Here is a 17564-nt window from a genome sequence, read left to right as displayed (position 1 = left end):
CAAATAAAACACAAAACTCATAGCGCATTAGTTAAGCTCTCAAACACTTGGATTTAGAGTTTAGAAACTTTACAAAAATATAAATTTAAGACAATGCAGCCCATATGTCAGTTTAAAGTTTCTAACTGAATGCCACTAATTGGCAACAAAAAGAACATCCTACCCTACTTTCAATCTAACGATATTCCATCGTTCCATTTCAATAACAAAGTCTCGTGAAGCCATACTTTTGTTAATAAAACTTAACAAGAGAAAAGAAAAAAAAAAAGGGGGAAATACCAACAAGAATTGGTACATATGCAGGTTCTTATCACCCAACACACAACCTTACAATCTTGTAGGAATGGACATTAACACATCTCGAGATTCGACAGGCTCTTGACTCCGATTATCAGCTTCTTGACTCCAATTCCAGAATTATCTTTTTTCTTGGTCCCTGGAAATGCAAAGGAGAAGATTCTTCAAGTGTTGGGAACACAAAAACAAGTAGATAATATGGAAGATAAGGAGTGGGCGGTAGAGGTGTGCATGGGCCAGGCCGGGCCAGGCCCAAACAAAAAATTTATGTCTGTTTTTCTAGGCCCTCCTAGCCTGACCCAAAATATGGACCTAAAAATTTATCCAAACCCAGCCCAAAATAAAATTGTTAAGCCCAAGCCCGACCCATATTAATTTTTTAACTTATTTCATTAAATAAAAAATTTAAAATATAATAAATCAAATACATCTAAAACATAAAACAAATATTAAAACAAGAAACAAATAAAAAGGAGACTAAAATAATTTTTAAAACAATACACAAATTAAAAATATAATAAAAAGTTGTTATATTAAAATTAAAAATAAAATGTAAACATGATTAAAAATAAAAATAAAAATATATATTTAGTATATAATTTAGGCCGGGCCCGGGCCAAAAAGTTTTACCTGAGGCCCGGCCCATTTTCTAAACAGGCCTCTTTTTTTGCCCAAACCTATATTTCGGGCCTATATTTTTACCCGAACCCTCCCATTTTTTGGGCAGGCCCTCGGGCCGGGCCGGGTAGTCCGACCCATGCACACCTCTAGTGTTGGGGGGGGGGGGTTCTGATGGTTGAAGGAAGCCCTTAAAAGGCAACAAGTGAAGGCCACATATATTATATAGGACTAAATAAAGGGACTGACACAAGTTAGGGATTTTCTACAACTCCTTCAGCACTAATTATCTGTATATTCCAAAAATTCCAGCTTCTTTTGACAAGGTCAGCATTAACTTGCACATAAACTGTTAACTTCAATAATACCTTCAAATAATCATATGCACTTAGAAGAAATCCAAGAAAATCAACCAAAATAAACAGATTTTCTAGGTCCAAGAAAAAAGGACATTCTTGTAAAGCTAAGGTATGCCTTGGCTCTTCAAAAAAGGAAAACATTTGGATGATCTCAAACTTAAAAACTAGGCAAAACAGAAGGGCCATATAATGTAATTGCATGAGTGCATCCAAATTTGAGGATTTGGTTTAAAGTTACCATTGGTATGCCTAAAGCTTTTAGATCCCCATCTGTCATGTGTACAAGTGCAGTCATATCAACCTGCAGAAATTTGTTTAATTTGTGTAAAGACGTAAAACAATAAAAGAGGGGTAAATTTACAATAAGAAGCATAAACTACATACTTCCTCAGCTTGAAAAGTGATTGCATATTTTTCAAGACCCAAGGACTGGAGGAAGCCCTCCACGGATGTATCAGCCTGCATGTCAAAGCACATGGCTTAGACACAAAAATTATAACAAGAAAGCGCATACTGGCAACACTGATGTCATAATTCAATAAAAGATGGGGGAATGCCTCTTATGTGGGATACAACCAAAGGAAATATCAAAGTGCAAACTCGGGCACATTTAGAATTCCATTTAAGAGAAAACCAGAAGCCTTTTGTTCACTTTTTTTTGCATATTCCACACGATCCATAGCTGGGCATTACACATCATAACTCATAACATGGTTTATTTCCCGCTTATTAGACTTTCAAACTGCCAACACTTCAAATTCCGATTTCACGTAAATGTTAGTTCACAATCCAGAGTTGGCAGGTCAAATTTTCACTCAGCTGACTTCATTGTGCATTCCAAACCAATGTAAACAAGCCCTGGTGACATGCATGCCATGAAGTGGCAGGTGTCTGAACAACCCCCCCCCTCCAACCAAACACAAAAAATACAAACTGACAATGTCAAGTTCACTCAGATCAATTCAACATGCATTGCACAGAGGCCCTAGGGATATGCATGCAATCAACATAGCAGGTCTCTACACCCCTTGCCTACAACTCAAAGTTTATAGGTCAACTTTACTCAGTTCACTTCACCATGTAATGAAGCCATTGTAAATAAGCCTAAGGATACGCATAACATTACATGGCAAGTTTTCGAACGCCTTCTCCACACACACAGGCATACACCTAGAACAGGAGGAACAGAGATGATAAAACAGAGGTTCGATGTATCATGCTTTTCATATAAACAAATAAATAAACACAAACATACAACATATAAGGGAAGATGATAACAGGCAAAAAAGAGCACAAGTTACATACGCTTTGCTTAGCCTTCTTTCTTGCTGGAGTATTTGCAGCTCTACTAGGCTCTGGTTCAGGAGTTTCAACCGCTACACTTTTCCTGGCTGGTTGGGCAACCTTCACTTTTTGTTTTGGCGGATCAGCATTTATTGGCTGTGCATTCATTGTTCCAGATAACTTTTCCCGAAGATCACGGACACCTGAGAGAGTTCCCCTTCCACTTTGAGACACATTTTGCAGACTTTTCCTTTGCAACTTCAACCGAAGATCTCGAGCATCGACTTTACGATCTTCACAAACCATTAACACACAGTCAAAACTAAATAGAGATGATTTACTTGCATCCAATTACAGCAGCAATATTTTAGTTGCATGTGATTGTGTCAGGCAATCCATACTTGAAACATTAGGTCCATCTTCTTGGTAAAGATCATGTTCCCACTTGTCATCTTGCCTCTGTCTGCGAAAAATATGCCAAGAAGTCATTCAAAGATTAGGAGAATTAAGGCACAATGTGCAAATGAAACAAACTCAGCTCCTCCCTTGGATGGAAATAAGGTGACATAAACCAAACCCAATTGATCTGAGCTAATATCAGCATAAAAATCTATCGCCTTTAAATATATATTACCAAAATTGTTACCTAAGAGGCAAAACCACATGCTTACAAGCTCAAATCACAAACAGCAAAGTTCATAATCAACACAACAAGCTCGCATAAGATTATTGTAGAAGGTCAAAAGACAAAAACCATATAAGTAAACTGGCTGCCCTTTCCTCATTTTTCTTTCTTAACACTAGGTTAAACAGGACTCAGTACTCCATGGTTTAAAAAAAAAAAACTCATAGTTTTCAGTGCAACCAACATACATTGAAATGAAAGGTAAAACTTAAAAGCTCCCTTTCCAGTTCCAGTTCACAATTACTCGGGACCCAACCCCTTTCTTCTTCTACGCATCATATACTTGATTTCATAGAATTAGGAACCTAAAAAGACAAGTCTAACTCCTGAATTTTGCGAATTCAAATAAATAACCATTTATTCAAATTATCTTGAACTCCATCTCAAATCTTTAACATCATATTAAACTCAAATGTTCATGGCAAACCCCGCTACGAACTTGATTCATCATCCAAAAATACCAACACAAAGGGAAACAGTTTTTTTTTTTCTCCCGAAGCACAAGGGAGGGCAGTTAAATTACTGCATTTCAAGTAAAAATAAATAAAATCCTATTAACGCAAATAAACGCAGATATTCCCCAATCATCATCCGTCGAAACAAAAAGAAAATGGAAGTAGAAGCAAACCTTTTGCCAGCTATTTGACGCCGAGGAATGAAGTTACCGGAGGGATTGCCATTGAGTCTCTCCTTCACCGACCTTTTCCCAGCATCCTCCTCCACCCGATCAGCGTACATCTCTATCAGCTAATTAAAACCCTAACCCTAACACTTATCTTTGCAAATCACGAGAAAAGAAAAAGAACAGTAAAAACTCCGAAAGATTGGCCTTCTAGAGGACTTCCAAAAAAATCTAGCAAGCGTGAGGGCAAAATCAAAGAATAAAATAAAAAACCCTAACCCTTGTTTTGTATTAAATGTAAAGATTATTTTTGTTTTAGAAGATTGATTCTCACACCCTCCCCGCTTGTCAATTGGCGAATCCTTTTTGGGGATTTTTTTTTTTAGTTCCTTTTGGCTTTCGAATTTCGAGAATTCTACGGGAAGCGGACTGTTTGGGATTCTTTATATATTTAAATAGTGCTGGGAATTCTTTTACCTCCGGCTTCGCATCACCGCCTCGTGTCCGAGAGGTATTCATACAAAGGTAAAGACTGTAATTTGAATTTTATCTTTTATTATTTTAAAATTACTAATTTAATTATAATAATAATAATTATTAAATTAATTTATTATTTCTAATAATAAAATGTGTAAATTTAAAATTGACCACATAAGCACAAGCATTACCTAACTTGAGCTAAGCTTATTAGACTAGATAAATCATTTCACCCATGAATATTTCTACTTATATCTATACGAATTATACGATTTGGATTTCATATGTGTATAGATCGAGTTGGTCTAAAAAATGAAAGGATTTTAGTAAAATAATAGATTTAAAAAATAGATTTGAATAAAAAATAAAGCTTATTTAAAAAAAAATCGGGTCTCAGGTAAGGTTTTTTGAGCCTGAGATCAGGCCAACCCGAATGAACATAAAAATAAAAAATATACTATTTTCTTGTTGTTTTCTTATTATTTTGTTGTTATTTTTCACTGTTTTACTTAAATTTTACTATTATGTTACTACTATTTTATTATTATTATTATTGAGATATTGTATAACTCTTGTTTTATTGTTAATTTTATTACTATTTTAGAGATATTTGCTTGTTAAGTTATATTTATCTTAATTTTATTTAAGTAAAAATATTTTTTAATTTATTGGGTAACATTTATTTAATGTTGTTAGTATTTTTGATGTATTATATTTTTAAAAATTATATAAAAAATTTAATTCAAGTCGGATCGAGTTTAAATTTTAGCATTTTTATCTGGATCAGGCTTGAACAAAATTTTAATTCCATTTTCAGACTATGTCCAAACCTAGCAAATGGCTTAAAATTTTGATAAAGCCTGACCTCATCCATAGGCAAGTCTAATTTAGATTAGAAGTAGAGAGATTAAATTTTATAAACCCTAAAAAGAAATAGTTAGGGGCAAAATTAAATCTAGTTCATATAATGATTGAGTTTTGACCTGTTTCTATATGTTAGCATAGTAGTATCGAATAGATCTAATTAGTAATCCGAATTCATATTTATTGGGACGAGGTCAATGTTTATTTCTCAAGAGGATTATTATTATTATTTGGCTACACATTCAGCCAAATTATCACTGTAAACCTTATACATTATTTACAGCTCTAATCTTCTTTCATCTTTTCAAGAAGACCGAAGTATGGATTTGTCAATGCAGATTTTAACAAAGAACCAGCCGTGTTAAGCGATTGCACATCGACTTTGTCACGAGGGAAAACCAAGAACTCGTCCCCTTCACTTCTCTCGAATCCGCAAAGCTCGAGAAACTTGATCCCTCCTTTCAAGCTCCCAACTCTTTCCTGGTTTGAGGCGAAGTTCGATGTTACAAAGAAGAAAAACATAGGGAAGGTCTCGATGCGATTCTAGATAAAATTATGGGACCTTTACCTGGAATTTCGGGTTACTAAGTCGGATCTTCCTGAACTTTTCTTCATCCGGACTCCTCGCGACGTTTCCGACGTAAATCAGCAGTGTTTGGAATGCTTTCTTAACTTTAGCATTGTCATCCTGGAATCAAAATAAGCAGGGAATCATGTTTGCTTTAATGTAACATATACTAGATAAAGAGTAAATTAAAATGGCAATGCAGCTTAAGCCTGGAAAGTATGAAAATGGAACTGGGAAATCTGTATATCTTCAAGATTAGAAGTTTGAGGGTAAAAGTACCATGGAAGCCCCTGTACTAAGCATCAGATTGCATTTTACCCATCCACTAAAAAAAAGGCAAATTGGTCCCTGTACATTAGATCAAAGAGCAAACTAGTCCTTCTATTAAAAATTGGTCTCTGTATGTCTAGCACGTCACATGTCACTGTTTGGTTATTCCGTCAACTACGCTAGTTTTTAACAGTACAAATGGATAGAATTTTTAATACAATGGACCAATTTGCTCTTTAATCTATTGTATAGGGACTATTTTGGTACTTTCACTGAAGTTTTACTTGAAGCCAAACGTAAACTAAACCGATATTGCTTTCAAAGCAAGCAATTAGTGTCTAGCAGAATTAATGGATCATCAGTAATTTAAAAAATTCAGTGCCATAAACCAGTTTCCTCAGTTACATTTTTCATGCACATGGTCATTTATGGAGCCGATTATAACATATTATAGGCAGCCGATTCTTTAGTTCGGATTAGCTGCAAAATCGCTTACCTTGTAAGCCAGCTTCAGAGATCTTAGACATTCTCTCATATGGTCAGCCTTTGAAACAGACTTAACAGGCAAGGAACTCTGCAATTAAAACAGAATCAAGCTCAATAACATTTCCTAGCATTCCTTGTGTTCCGACATAGAATTTGAAAGATATATAAACCTTTTCTTCTTGTATACTAGGTAGAGGCGGATTCGCTGCTCGGTTTTCAAGTGGCAATCCAAGTGCTCGCTTTCGCTCTAACTGTGAAGTTACAAGAATCATTTGAAGCACGAGTAATTTTGAGAACATATTGAGATTAACATAGTAAGGAGAACAGACCTTATCCAAATCTAATTTCTTAAGCACTTTTTCCCTTGCTCTTTTCTCTTCCTCCTTCTCGGCTTTTCGTAAGGCTAAAAGGCTGATGATATTATACATTCAGAAGTTGATGATGAATGGTACCATTGTTTTATGAAAGCATAGGAAAAAGAGCTTATATATGGAGTATATGCAAACCGTTGTCGTTCATTTTCTTCTGCAATTCTCTTTGCTTCAAGTAGTGCTTTGCCTGCTCGAATTCTTTCCTGCAAAAAGGTCTGTCATATAGGTGGACTAAAATTGAAAAAAATGAAGGCTTAGAGAAGTACCTTCTCCCTTTCTCGTTCGAGTTTCTTTTCTTCGTCCCGGTTCTTCATGCGAACTCGATCCCTATGAGTGAGCAGCTTAATAAGCATGGAAAGGAATTGAAAAAGGGTAATATGAGTTTTATCAAAGACAGAACAAAGTATATCAAAGAAAGAGGGCAGCCATTGATACCAAGGGAAGGCAATCAGATAAAAAAAGTTCTCAAAGGCAAACCTTAGTTCCTGTTCTTTGAGTTTTATTGCTTCTGTGATATCATTTGGCTGAGGGGTCTCTATATCCAAGTTTATTACCACCTGTGTTTAATTAAGCAAGAATTTGATTACAAAACTAAATCTCAACATTTTCAAGCCTTTTCATGCGAGGTATATCAATCTAAATCTCAACATTTTCAAGCCTTTTCATGCGAGGTATATCAATACTTTTGTAAAGGAACATGTCTTATATATGTTCAGGTTCAGGGACGTATCCAGGGGGACTGACTAGGCCTTAGCTCCTCAAAACTCTCTTAATCCGAAGTATCGTCTAATTCAAGAACTGAAAAAAAAAATTTTGACCCCGAAAATTTTGTACTCAAGATAATTTTTTTGCTTTTACTCTTGCCAATTATTACTACTCTAAATGAGCATCAATATAACTACATTTTATAAGATTAAAATTGAAAACCTAAAACCAAGTAGTCATCTAATGGTATATTTACCGTAAAAAGGATTATAGAGTCTCCTATATTAGAAGTTGAATTGCATTTTGGCCCTTCTACTAAATATGGGCATAATAGATTAAATCAAAGAGTAAATTGGTTATTGTAGTAAAAATTTCTATTTATTTTTACTATTAAAAACTGGCGTGGGTGATAGAATAATAAGATAGTGACACATGATTTGGCATATGTACCATATGCTAAGGCAAAAAGAGCAATTTTTAACAATAAAAAATTAATAAAATTTTTAACAAAAATGACCAAGAAACAATTTGCTTGCAAAATGCAATCAATCTTTTAATACAAATAAAAAGTGGATTAAAATGTCCTGAAGTAATTGAGGGAACACAATCAAGAAGGTGAAAAGGCCATACCAAGGGCATTTGGTCAATGTCTGCATCATTCTCATGATCAATGAGCCAATTTACAGCATCCTCAACTGTAGTATTCCCTGCGCCAGTGCATAACAAAAGAATCATACAAAACATACCCCCCCCCAAAAAAAAAATCTCTTAGAAGAAAAACATTACATGGAAAATACTGTAAATGCATCCATCACATTGCATTCAAAAAGCTCACCTGTATGATGAAGTCCTCGAACTGCTCTGGCCCGTGGGAACCCCAACGATTCAAGTTTCCCCAACAAGTTCATATTTACTTCCATGGCCGGAACTTCTGCTGTACAATGAAAAGCGTGGGGATTAACAAAGAGTTAAAACAAAAAGAAGAATAAAGAATGAAAGAGACCATACCTTGTTGGTGTTGCATGGATTACAGGATTCAAGAAAAAGGCTGAGATTGTGATTTGAAAAAAGGGAAAGAAAGACGAGGTTTAAAGGATTGTTGAAAGAAAACTCAACAAGTTAAAAGATTGAAATGCGATGAGATCTGATGGTGAGTAAGGATTTCATACATATTCCACGCCTTAGAAAGCCCTGGCAACTTCGGGTTTGGATCTTTCTTTTTCTTCTTGCTTTCTTCTTTGGCAACAGTTTGATTCCCCATCATTATATACCTTTGGGGGGGTGCCATTGTTGTTATCTCACACGCAAAGAAATATTTTAACAATATCGAAATTAATAATAAAAAACAATTAATTTAAATTATCGTTGATTTACAATTAAAGAAAAGGGTAAATTGCATTATTAGTCACTAAATTTTCTTTAAAACATCAAAATTTTCATGAAAATTACCAAAATTTCTAGCATTTGATGTATTCTTAGCTAAAAATTTTGATTTACTAAGAAGTATTAAATAAATTTATATAGAATGTATTTTTCTATATTTTGTCGGTTCATTATATTCATCATTTCTATTTTTTAAAAGTATTTTTCAGTCTATAAATCAACTTTTTCATTAAGTCTACTTTAATTTTAAAATTTTGGTTAATTTTTCATATTTTTAAAGAATTTTTCTTTTTACACAACATTTAATTGGATGAGGTGATTCTTGGGGAATTTAAAAATATTTTTCACTAATTAAAATATTTTTGTAGTTTTCTAAATTAGATTATGAATTTTTAGTTTTTTTAATTTCCCAAGTTTTGAGTTTTTGAGGTTATGAATTTTAATGATTTTTAAAATATATATTTAATTTTTTTTTGCACATGTAGTATATCATTTATTACAAAACGATAAAAGATTTGAATCAATTTTAACAAAAATTCAAACTGGGATAATCAAGGATAAGTAAAAAAAATTTAGGGTCAAAATTAAATTATAATTTTATAATAGTAAAAATATAATTTTATCAATTTAATAGTTAATATTTTTATAATTTTAAAAGATTAAATTAATTTTTCATTTTAAAGAGGCCAAAGTATAATTTTACATTTATTAATTTTAAATAATTTAAATGAAATTTTTTTCATTTTATGGGGCTGGGGCCTTGCCAGCCTCTAGCTACGCCACTAGGGATAACATGTATGATAAAATGACAATATAGGGTTAACCTGAAAAATTGTACAGATACTAAAATAATAATCTAATTATAGTACAGGGGTTAAAAGTATATTAAACCTAAAAATTTAATTGAATGTATTTCATTGAGCGATAAGTAATCGTTTACATTCGTACTTTTATCCAAATTTTAAAAAAAAAAATAGGGCTATTAATGTCGAAATGTCGAGATGTAGCCTATAAGGATATTTTTGAGTTTTCAAATCTTAAATAAATAATAATAGTTAGGAAAATATCACAATCGACCTCAATGTCTTGGGTTCCAACCTGTAAACCCTAAACAAAAATCTATACTAAGTTGTTCCCAAGAAAAATCTCCCACTATAATTTAAAAAATTTATAACATAAATTGGTTATAAATGTTTTACAATATAATGATATTTTTTAAGACTTATTGAGTCTTAACTCAATTAACATGAGCATTTTTGTCAATGCAGTAATATGTGAGTTCGAGTGTGTTGAAGCACATTATCTTCTTATTTATAGTTTAGGGAGGGACTTGTGTAAAAAAAAAAGATCAAAATTTATAATGAAGTGCATGAATAAAAAAGGAAAGTTAATTTAGAATCATAGTTATGATTGTTGTTGAAGTTGATTTAATTAACTTTAAAATATTCTAATTCAATCCTTAAAATATTAATATTATATTAATATTATTATTCTATCAAGTTAGCTATTAATTTAGATATTGAATGTTAATTTAAATTTAATTTGGAGCATATTTAATATATATATTTAATTATTCATGTTGTTGTTACACATAATATTGTTTGAATCAAATCAGACTAGTTTGACTGTAAACTAGCTAGGAGATCAGTTTTGAATTGGTCACTATTTGGACCGATTGAACCGAAATTTTTATTTATTTTGAATTTATTTAAAATTTTTAATATTTTTTAATCAAGCTAGTTGATCCGATATACCCGTGATTTGATTAGTCCAACCACCGTAACCAATTTTTACAATTAGCTCCATGTATTTTAAACATGCTATGCATTAAATTTGAACTAATATTTAATACCCTAGCTAATAATTAGACTATCAGAAGTAGATGATTGATACTATTTTAATGAATCTTAGACACCCAATTAAAATCCAGGTCATATATATATATATATTTTTGTGTTAAAATTGTTATAATATTATATCATACATTTTTTTATAAATTATAATAACAAGACAAAACCCAAACAACAAACTCGATTATCACAACTTAAATTCAAGCCACACCTGAGCAGCCTTTCCGTATATCATACCTTTCATATCATCAAATGTTTTTTGGTGATATGTCTTAATCCAATCCTTGGGTATCATGCTGACTTGATATCTCGATATTTTTAGAGGAAAAATAAAACACAAACTAGTATGGTCACGACTATCATTATCATAGCGCATTAGTCAAAGCTCAAACACTGGGATTCAGAGTTTAGAAAAAGTTAACAAAAATATAAATTTAAGGCAATGCAGCACATATGTCAGTTTAAAGTTTTTCTAACTCAATGCCACTAATTGGCAACAAAGAAACATCCTACCCTACTTTCAATCTAATAATATTCCATCCTTCCATTTCAATAACAAAGGCCCGTGAAGCCATATTTCTGTTAATAAAACTAAACAAAAAAAAGAATTGGTACAAATGCAGGTTCTTATCACCCAAAACACGGCCTTACAGTCTTGTAGGATTGGCCATTAACACATCTTGAGATTAAACAGGCAACGACTACTTGCTAAAACTCTGAATATCAGGCTCTTGATTCCAATTCCAGAATTATCTTCTTTCTTGGGCCCTGCAGGTACAAATGTAAAGATTCTTCAAGTGTAGGGAAGAGAAAAACAAGTAGAATATAGAGGAGATAAAGAGTGAAGGCTTAATAGTTGAAGGAAGTTCTTAAAAGCCCACAAGTGAAAGGCACATAGATTATATAGGATTAAAGATGGAATTATAATGACTGACACAAGTTAGGGATTTTCTACAACTCCTTCAGCACTAATTATCTGTACGTTCCAAAAATTCCAGTTTCTTTTGAAGAATCAGCATTAACTTGCATATAAACTGTTAATTTCAATAATAACTATAAATGATCAAATGCACATAGAAGAAATTAAAGAAAAGTAACCAAAATAAACGGATTTCCTAGGTCCAGAAGAAAAAGGCCATTCTTGCAAAGTTAAGGTATGGCTTGGCTCTTCAAAAGAGGAAAACATTTGGATCATCACAAACTTGAAAACTAGATAAAACAATTGGGGCATGTAATGTAATCGCATGACCGCATCCATATTTTAGGGTTCAGTTTAAAGTTACCATTGGTATGCCTAAAGCTTTTAGATCCCCATCTGTCATGTGTACAAGTGCAGTCATATCAACCTGCAGAAACAGTTTGTCTTATAACGGATGCAGTTCATTTAAATTGTGTAATAATGTAAAACAATAAAAAGGGAGGGGGAGGGGGGGCAAATTTACAATGTACATAAGAAGCACAAACTACATACTTCCTCAGCTTGAAAGGTGATTGCATATTTTTCAAGACCCAAGGACTGGAGGAAGCCCTCCACGGATGTATCAGCCTGCATGTGAAAGCACATGGCTTAGACACGAAAATTATAACTAGAAAGCACATATTGGCAAGACTAATCTCATCACTTCAATAAAAGATGGGGAAATGCCTCTTATGTTCGATACAACCAAAGGAAATACTAAAGTGCAAACTCGGGGACATTTACAATTCTATTTAAGAGAAAACTAGAAGCCCTTAGTCTACTTCTTTTTTGCATATTCCACACAATCTATAGCTTGGCATTACACATCATAAGTCATAACATGGTTTATTTCCAGCTTAATACAGATTCCAATTTCATGTAAATGTTAGTTCACAATCCAGAGTTGGCAGTTAAACTTTTCAATCAGTTGACTTCATTGTGCATTCCAAACCAATGTAAACAAGCCCTGGCGAGATGCATGCCATGACGTGGCAGGTTTCTGACCCCCCCCCCCCGGCTTCAACACGCACAAAAAAGTACAAAACTGACAATGTCAAGTTCACTCAGTTCAACATGCATTGCAAAAAAAAAAAAGCCCAAGGGATATCCATGTGATCAACATGGCAGGTCTCTGAACCCCTTGCCCACAATTCAAAAAAAGCCCTAGGGATATCCATGTAATAACGCCATTGTAAATAAGCCTAAGGATTAAGGATATGCATAACATTACAAGGCAAGTTTTTTAACCCCTTCTCCACACATAAAGGCATACACCTAGGACAGGAGGAACAGAGAAGATAAAACAAAGGTTTCATGTATCATGCTTGTCATATAAACAAATAAATAAACACAAACATACAACATATAAGGGAAGATGCTAAAAAGCAAAAAAGTGCACAAGTTACATACGCTTTGCTTAGCCTTCTTTCTTGCTGGAGTATTTGCAGCCCTCCTGGGATCTGGTTCAGGAGTTTCAACCGCTACACTTTTCCTGGCTGGTTGGGCAGCCTTCACTTTTTGTTTTGGCGGATCAGCATTTATTGGCTGTGCATTCATTGTTCCAGATAATTTTTCACGAAGATCACGAACACCTGAGAGAGTTCCCCTTCCACTTTGAGACACATTTTGGAGACTTTTCCTTCGCAACTTCAAACGAAGATCTCGAGGATCAACTTTACGATCTTCACAAACCATTAACACACAGTCAAAACTAAATAGAGATGAGTTAGTTGCATCCAACTACAGTAGCAATATATTTAGTTGCATGTGATTGTGTCAGGCAATCCATACTTGAAACATTAGGTCCATCTTCTTGGTAAAGATCATGTTCCCACTTGTCATCTTGCCTCTGTCTGCAAAAGAGATGGCATGAAGTCATTCACAGGTTAGAAGAACTAAGGCACAAAAAGCATATGAAACAAACTCAACTTCTTCCTTGGATGGAAATGAGGTGACATAAACCAAACTCAACTGATGTGAGCTGATATCAACTTAAAAATCTATCACCATTACTTTAAGCATATATTTTACCAAAATTGATACCTAAGAGGCAAAATCACAGGCTTACAAGCTCAAATCACAAACACCAAAGTTCATAATCAACAAGCGCCCATAAGAAAATTGTAAGTCAAAACAAAAACCACTTGCCCTTTCCCCATTTTTTTTTTCTTAACACCATAGGAAACAGGACTAAATACTCCATGGTTATAAAAAACTCATAATTTTCGGGGCAACCAACATATATTGAAAGATAAAATTTAAAAAGCTCCCTTCATAGTTCCAGTTCCCAATTACCCAGGACCCAACCTATCCTACGCATCATATACTTGATTTTATAGAATTAGGAACCCGACAAGACAAATCTAACTCCTGAATTTTGCGAATTCAAATAAATAGCCATTTATCAAATTGTCTTAAAACTCCAATCAACTCATGAACTCCATCTCAAATCTTTAACATCATATTTAAACTCAAAAATTAATGGCAAACCCAGCTACGAAATTGATTCGTCATCCAAAAATACAAACACAAAATGACTGCATTTCAAGTAAATAAGTAAAAAAAAGGAAATTTTCCTATTAATGCAAATAAACGCAGATTTCCCATCGAAACAAACAGAAAATGAAGGTAGAAGCAAACCTCTTGCCAGCGATTTGACGCCGAGGAATGAAATTACCGGCGGAATTGCCATTAAGTCTCTCCTTCACCGACCTTTTCCCAGCACCCTCCTCCACCCGATCAGCGTACATCTTTGTAAGCTAATTAAAACCCCTAACCCTAACCCTAATACTTTATCTTTGCAAATCACGAGAAAATAAAAGGAACCGAAACACTAGGAAAGATTGGCCTTCTAGAGGTCTTCCAATTCTAGCTAGCGTGAGGGTAAAATCAAAGAATAAAATAAAAAACCCTAACCCCTGTTTTATATTAAATGTAAAGATTATTTTTGCTTTAGAAGATGGATGATTCTCACGCCCTCCCGCTTGTCAATTGGCGAAAGCTTTTTGGGGATTTTGTTTCTTAGTTTCCTTTTGGTTTTCGAATTTCGAGAATTGTACGCGAAGCGCACTGTTTGGGATTCTTTTTTATGTAAAATAAATTGGGGAATTGTTACCCTTGGCTTTGCATCACCGGCTCATGTGTTTGATAAACCGGGTTGAGAATCCCACTATGACTACGAAAAAAGCCCTGCCCTTTTCCTTCGATTTTTAAAAAGTTAAATTAAAGGATTAAATATAAAGTTGGTATATGAATTTGTTAATTTCTCTTATATTGATATTTATAGTTTTTTTTTTGTCTCATATTAGTATTTAAACTGTTTTTCATTCATTATATTGGTATCGGATACTAAGGCCGTTAATTTTTTGCTACGTGGTATCTTATTATATTTTCTTGCTTCTACTTTTTTTCATTTTCTTCTTTCTTTCATCTGTCAACCCCCCCCCCCCTCAATTTTTTTCCAATGTTCATACATCTTTCTTTTTCTTTTTGTTTTTATTTTATTCATTCCCTTTTTCTTTTTCCTACCTCTTCTTTTTCACTCTTTTGAATTTCTCAGTTTAAGGGCCAATTGCAACAAAGAAAGTTCTATCTGATGATTGTGAAATCAAATTTTACATTAAAATTGTGAGGTTTTGTAAGTAAACCCCTGTAAGTCTTGAAATTTCTGCTTAGTACAACCTTTAAACACCAAGTTAGTATAATCTACAGCTGTAGCAACAAAAGGAAGGGACCCAATAAAGATTAAGATCTAAGTTCCATTTTGTTTTTCAATTTTTCATTTTATTTTTTGTTTTACCAATCCATTTTCATGAACAATGAAAAACAACATTCAATTCAAATCTCAAATCCTTCACTATAGTACTAATATTTTCTTAAACCCATTTCTCGAATCCACCATTTCTCTTCCCATTTTCATCGTTTCTCCTTTGGTTTCACCTAAAACCTAGATCCAAAAACCAATTATTTGTGCAAGTAGAAGTAAAAGAATAAATGGGTCTGATAACTTGACTAAGCTCGCACTTGAGTTTATCTCAATTTTGGCTTCAAATCTCAATATTTAGTTGCTATCGATGAAGGAGGGCTTGGGTTTTTGAACAGCTTCAATGGAGTAAGATTTAAAGAATGGAAAAAGGTAACAATGAGAAGAAAAAGCAGGAATAAAATTTTAGGGTATTGTAATTTTTTGCTTCTTGTTGTGTTGGGGTTTTTGTAGTATTGTGTACTAATCTAGGATAAAAAAAAATTATAAGTACCAATTTAGGAGAAGTGGACAAATTTGGGTACTAATTTTATATTTAACCCAAACTCACCTTTTTACCCAAAATTTTTGAAAATTTCCTTAGACATTAAAGAGAAAAAAAAATGAAGTAGAGATTCTAGAGAATATTTTCATTAATTTAGAAGTAAGAAAATAGTAGATGTGTTAAATATATGTGACCCAAATTTTTTAAAAAAGAAAATACAAATGGCAAAATACAAGGCTACATAAGTGAAATTCGTATAGAAATATACTATCTCTATTTGATGTTGATTAGAATAAGGTGTTTTAACCTTACTTTATTACTTTTATTTGAATTTGATTAGAATATAGTTTTACAAACTTATAAATAGACATAGTTATCTCTCCTCTTATATCATTTAAATTCGACATAGTAAATTTTCTTCTCGTCTACTCGTGATTTTTTCCTGAAAGGGTTTCTACGAAAATATGTATGTTTTATTTTTCTTTATTTTCTTTTCGATACATTTCTATTATCGACATTCTATTTTCACAATATGGAAGTGGAGAAAATGAGAAGAAAAAGGAAGAGAAGTAGTGAAGATGATAAAGACATAGAAATGAAGAAGAAAGGAAGAAATTCTTGACAAAGGAGGTAAGTTTCATACTAAACCTACTTGTATTTCAATAGATTGAGTTAAATATGTTGTGAGTGAGCTGTATGAAACATGTATTTAATCTAAGTACTAGACATAGAAAGTATTTGATGAAGAATGTTGACTTAAAACACTAAATTGGTAAGAGAGAATGTGATTTGTATTGTGAAAAGTATTAATATTAAGAAATGAATATGTAATTTACACATAAACATAAGTGATTAAATTGTATAGTAATCAAAAGTATGGTAATTATGTGTGATTGAATGAAAGATAGCGCAAAGAACCATTGAAAAAAATATTTTTATTAAAACATTTTGGACAGCAACATTGACTCAACAACTTTGAAAATTCACAAAAAATCATAATAATTTAGTTAGAGGCTAAATTAAATATGAAATTAAATATTATGGAGTCTAGTTTTGTATGGAAGAAACGGTGAAACAAATAGAATTGTTTGTTTTTAGATGTATTAGTTTTTGTGAAACAAGGTCGGAGTGGATTCAAGTTTCCTTATTCTGGCTTTGAAAAAAAAATCATCAAAAATTGTAAAAAAAAAAAAAGGATTAAGGGATGAAATTTATATGTTTAAATTATTAATTAGTCTATTTTCAAGAGAAACAAAAGGAAACATCATCCAACCCCATACTAAGAGATAATTAAATTTTAGTAAAGAAAGGTCGAAGTTGTTAAGCAGCAGAACAGGGCCAAATTTGAAGAATTTACTATACTGGTTGGCTAAAGTAGAAATTATAAATTTTTATGGTAGAAAGATATTTGAGTCTAGTTCCAAAAACGTCAAGCGGATCTTAATTTCAAATTTTGTATCTCAAGATATAAATACTTTAGTTACTATAACACAAGTGGACAACTTTGATATGAACACATA

General features: G+C 32.9%; 3 protein-coding genes across 6 annotated transcripts; all 3 read right to left on the bottom strand.

The window, feature by feature from the left end:
• Positions 1–27: 27 nt before the first annotated feature.
• On the bottom strand, positions 28–4428 carry LOC108489919 (uncharacterized). Its single transcript, XM_053031221.1, has 7 exons — positions 4343–4428; positions 3872–4019; positions 2960–3021; positions 2580–2851; positions 1659–1733; positions 1513–1575; positions 28–436 (listed from the first exon to the last, which is right to left on the bottom strand). Exons 2-7 carry the CDS (start codon positions 3979–3981, stop codon positions 392–394), a joined length of 627 nt encoding a protein of 208 aa, XP_052887181.1. The 5' UTR covers positions 3982–4019; positions 4343–4428; the 3' UTR covers positions 28–391.
• A 938-nt stretch (positions 4429–5366) lies between these two features.
• Positions 5367–8906, bottom strand: LOC108485055 (uncharacterized). Of its 4 annotated transcripts, none has more exons than XM_017788920.2 (12): positions 8776–8906; positions 8615–8654; positions 8442–8540; positions 8237–8313; positions 7379–7458; positions 7168–7228; positions 7037–7104; positions 6860–6941; positions 6701–6781; positions 6541–6618; positions 5775–5894; positions 5367–5686 (listed from the first exon to the last, which is right to left on the bottom strand). In XM_017788920.2, exons 2-12 carry the CDS (start codon positions 8628–8630, stop codon positions 5492–5494), a joined length of 957 nt encoding a protein of 318 aa, XP_017644409.1. In that variant the 5' UTR covers positions 8631–8654; positions 8776–8906; the 3' UTR covers positions 5367–5491. The 4 variants fall into 4 exon arrangements, with proteins under 4 accessions (XP_017644409.1, XP_052887025.1, XP_017644406.1 ...); XM_053031065.1 differs by having other exon boundaries at positions 8442–8537; XM_017788917.2 differs by having other exon boundaries at positions 8615–8906.
• Positions 8907–11245: 2339 nt separating this feature from the next.
• LOC108489117 (uncharacterized) lies at positions 11246–15029 on the bottom strand. The gene is made up of 6 exons (XM_017793448.2): positions 14438–15029; positions 13589–13650; positions 13208–13479; positions 12311–12385; positions 12123–12185; positions 11246–11607 (listed from the first exon to the last, which is right to left on the bottom strand). Exons 1-6 carry the CDS (start codon positions 14545–14547, stop codon positions 11563–11565), a joined length of 627 nt encoding a protein of 208 aa, XP_017648937.1. The 5' UTR covers positions 14548–15029; the 3' UTR covers positions 11246–11562.
• Positions 15030–17564: the final 2535 nt, after the last annotated feature.

Source organism: Gossypium arboreum, chromosome 7 (genome assembly GCF_025698485.1).
Source record: "Gossypium arboreum isolate Shixiya-1 chromosome 7, ASM2569848v2, whole genome shotgun sequence".
NCBI classification, from domain to species: Eukaryota; Viridiplantae; Streptophyta; class Magnoliopsida; order Malvales; family Malvaceae; genus Gossypium; species Gossypium arboreum.
This window is presented reverse-complemented; position numbering and strand designations above follow the sequence as displayed.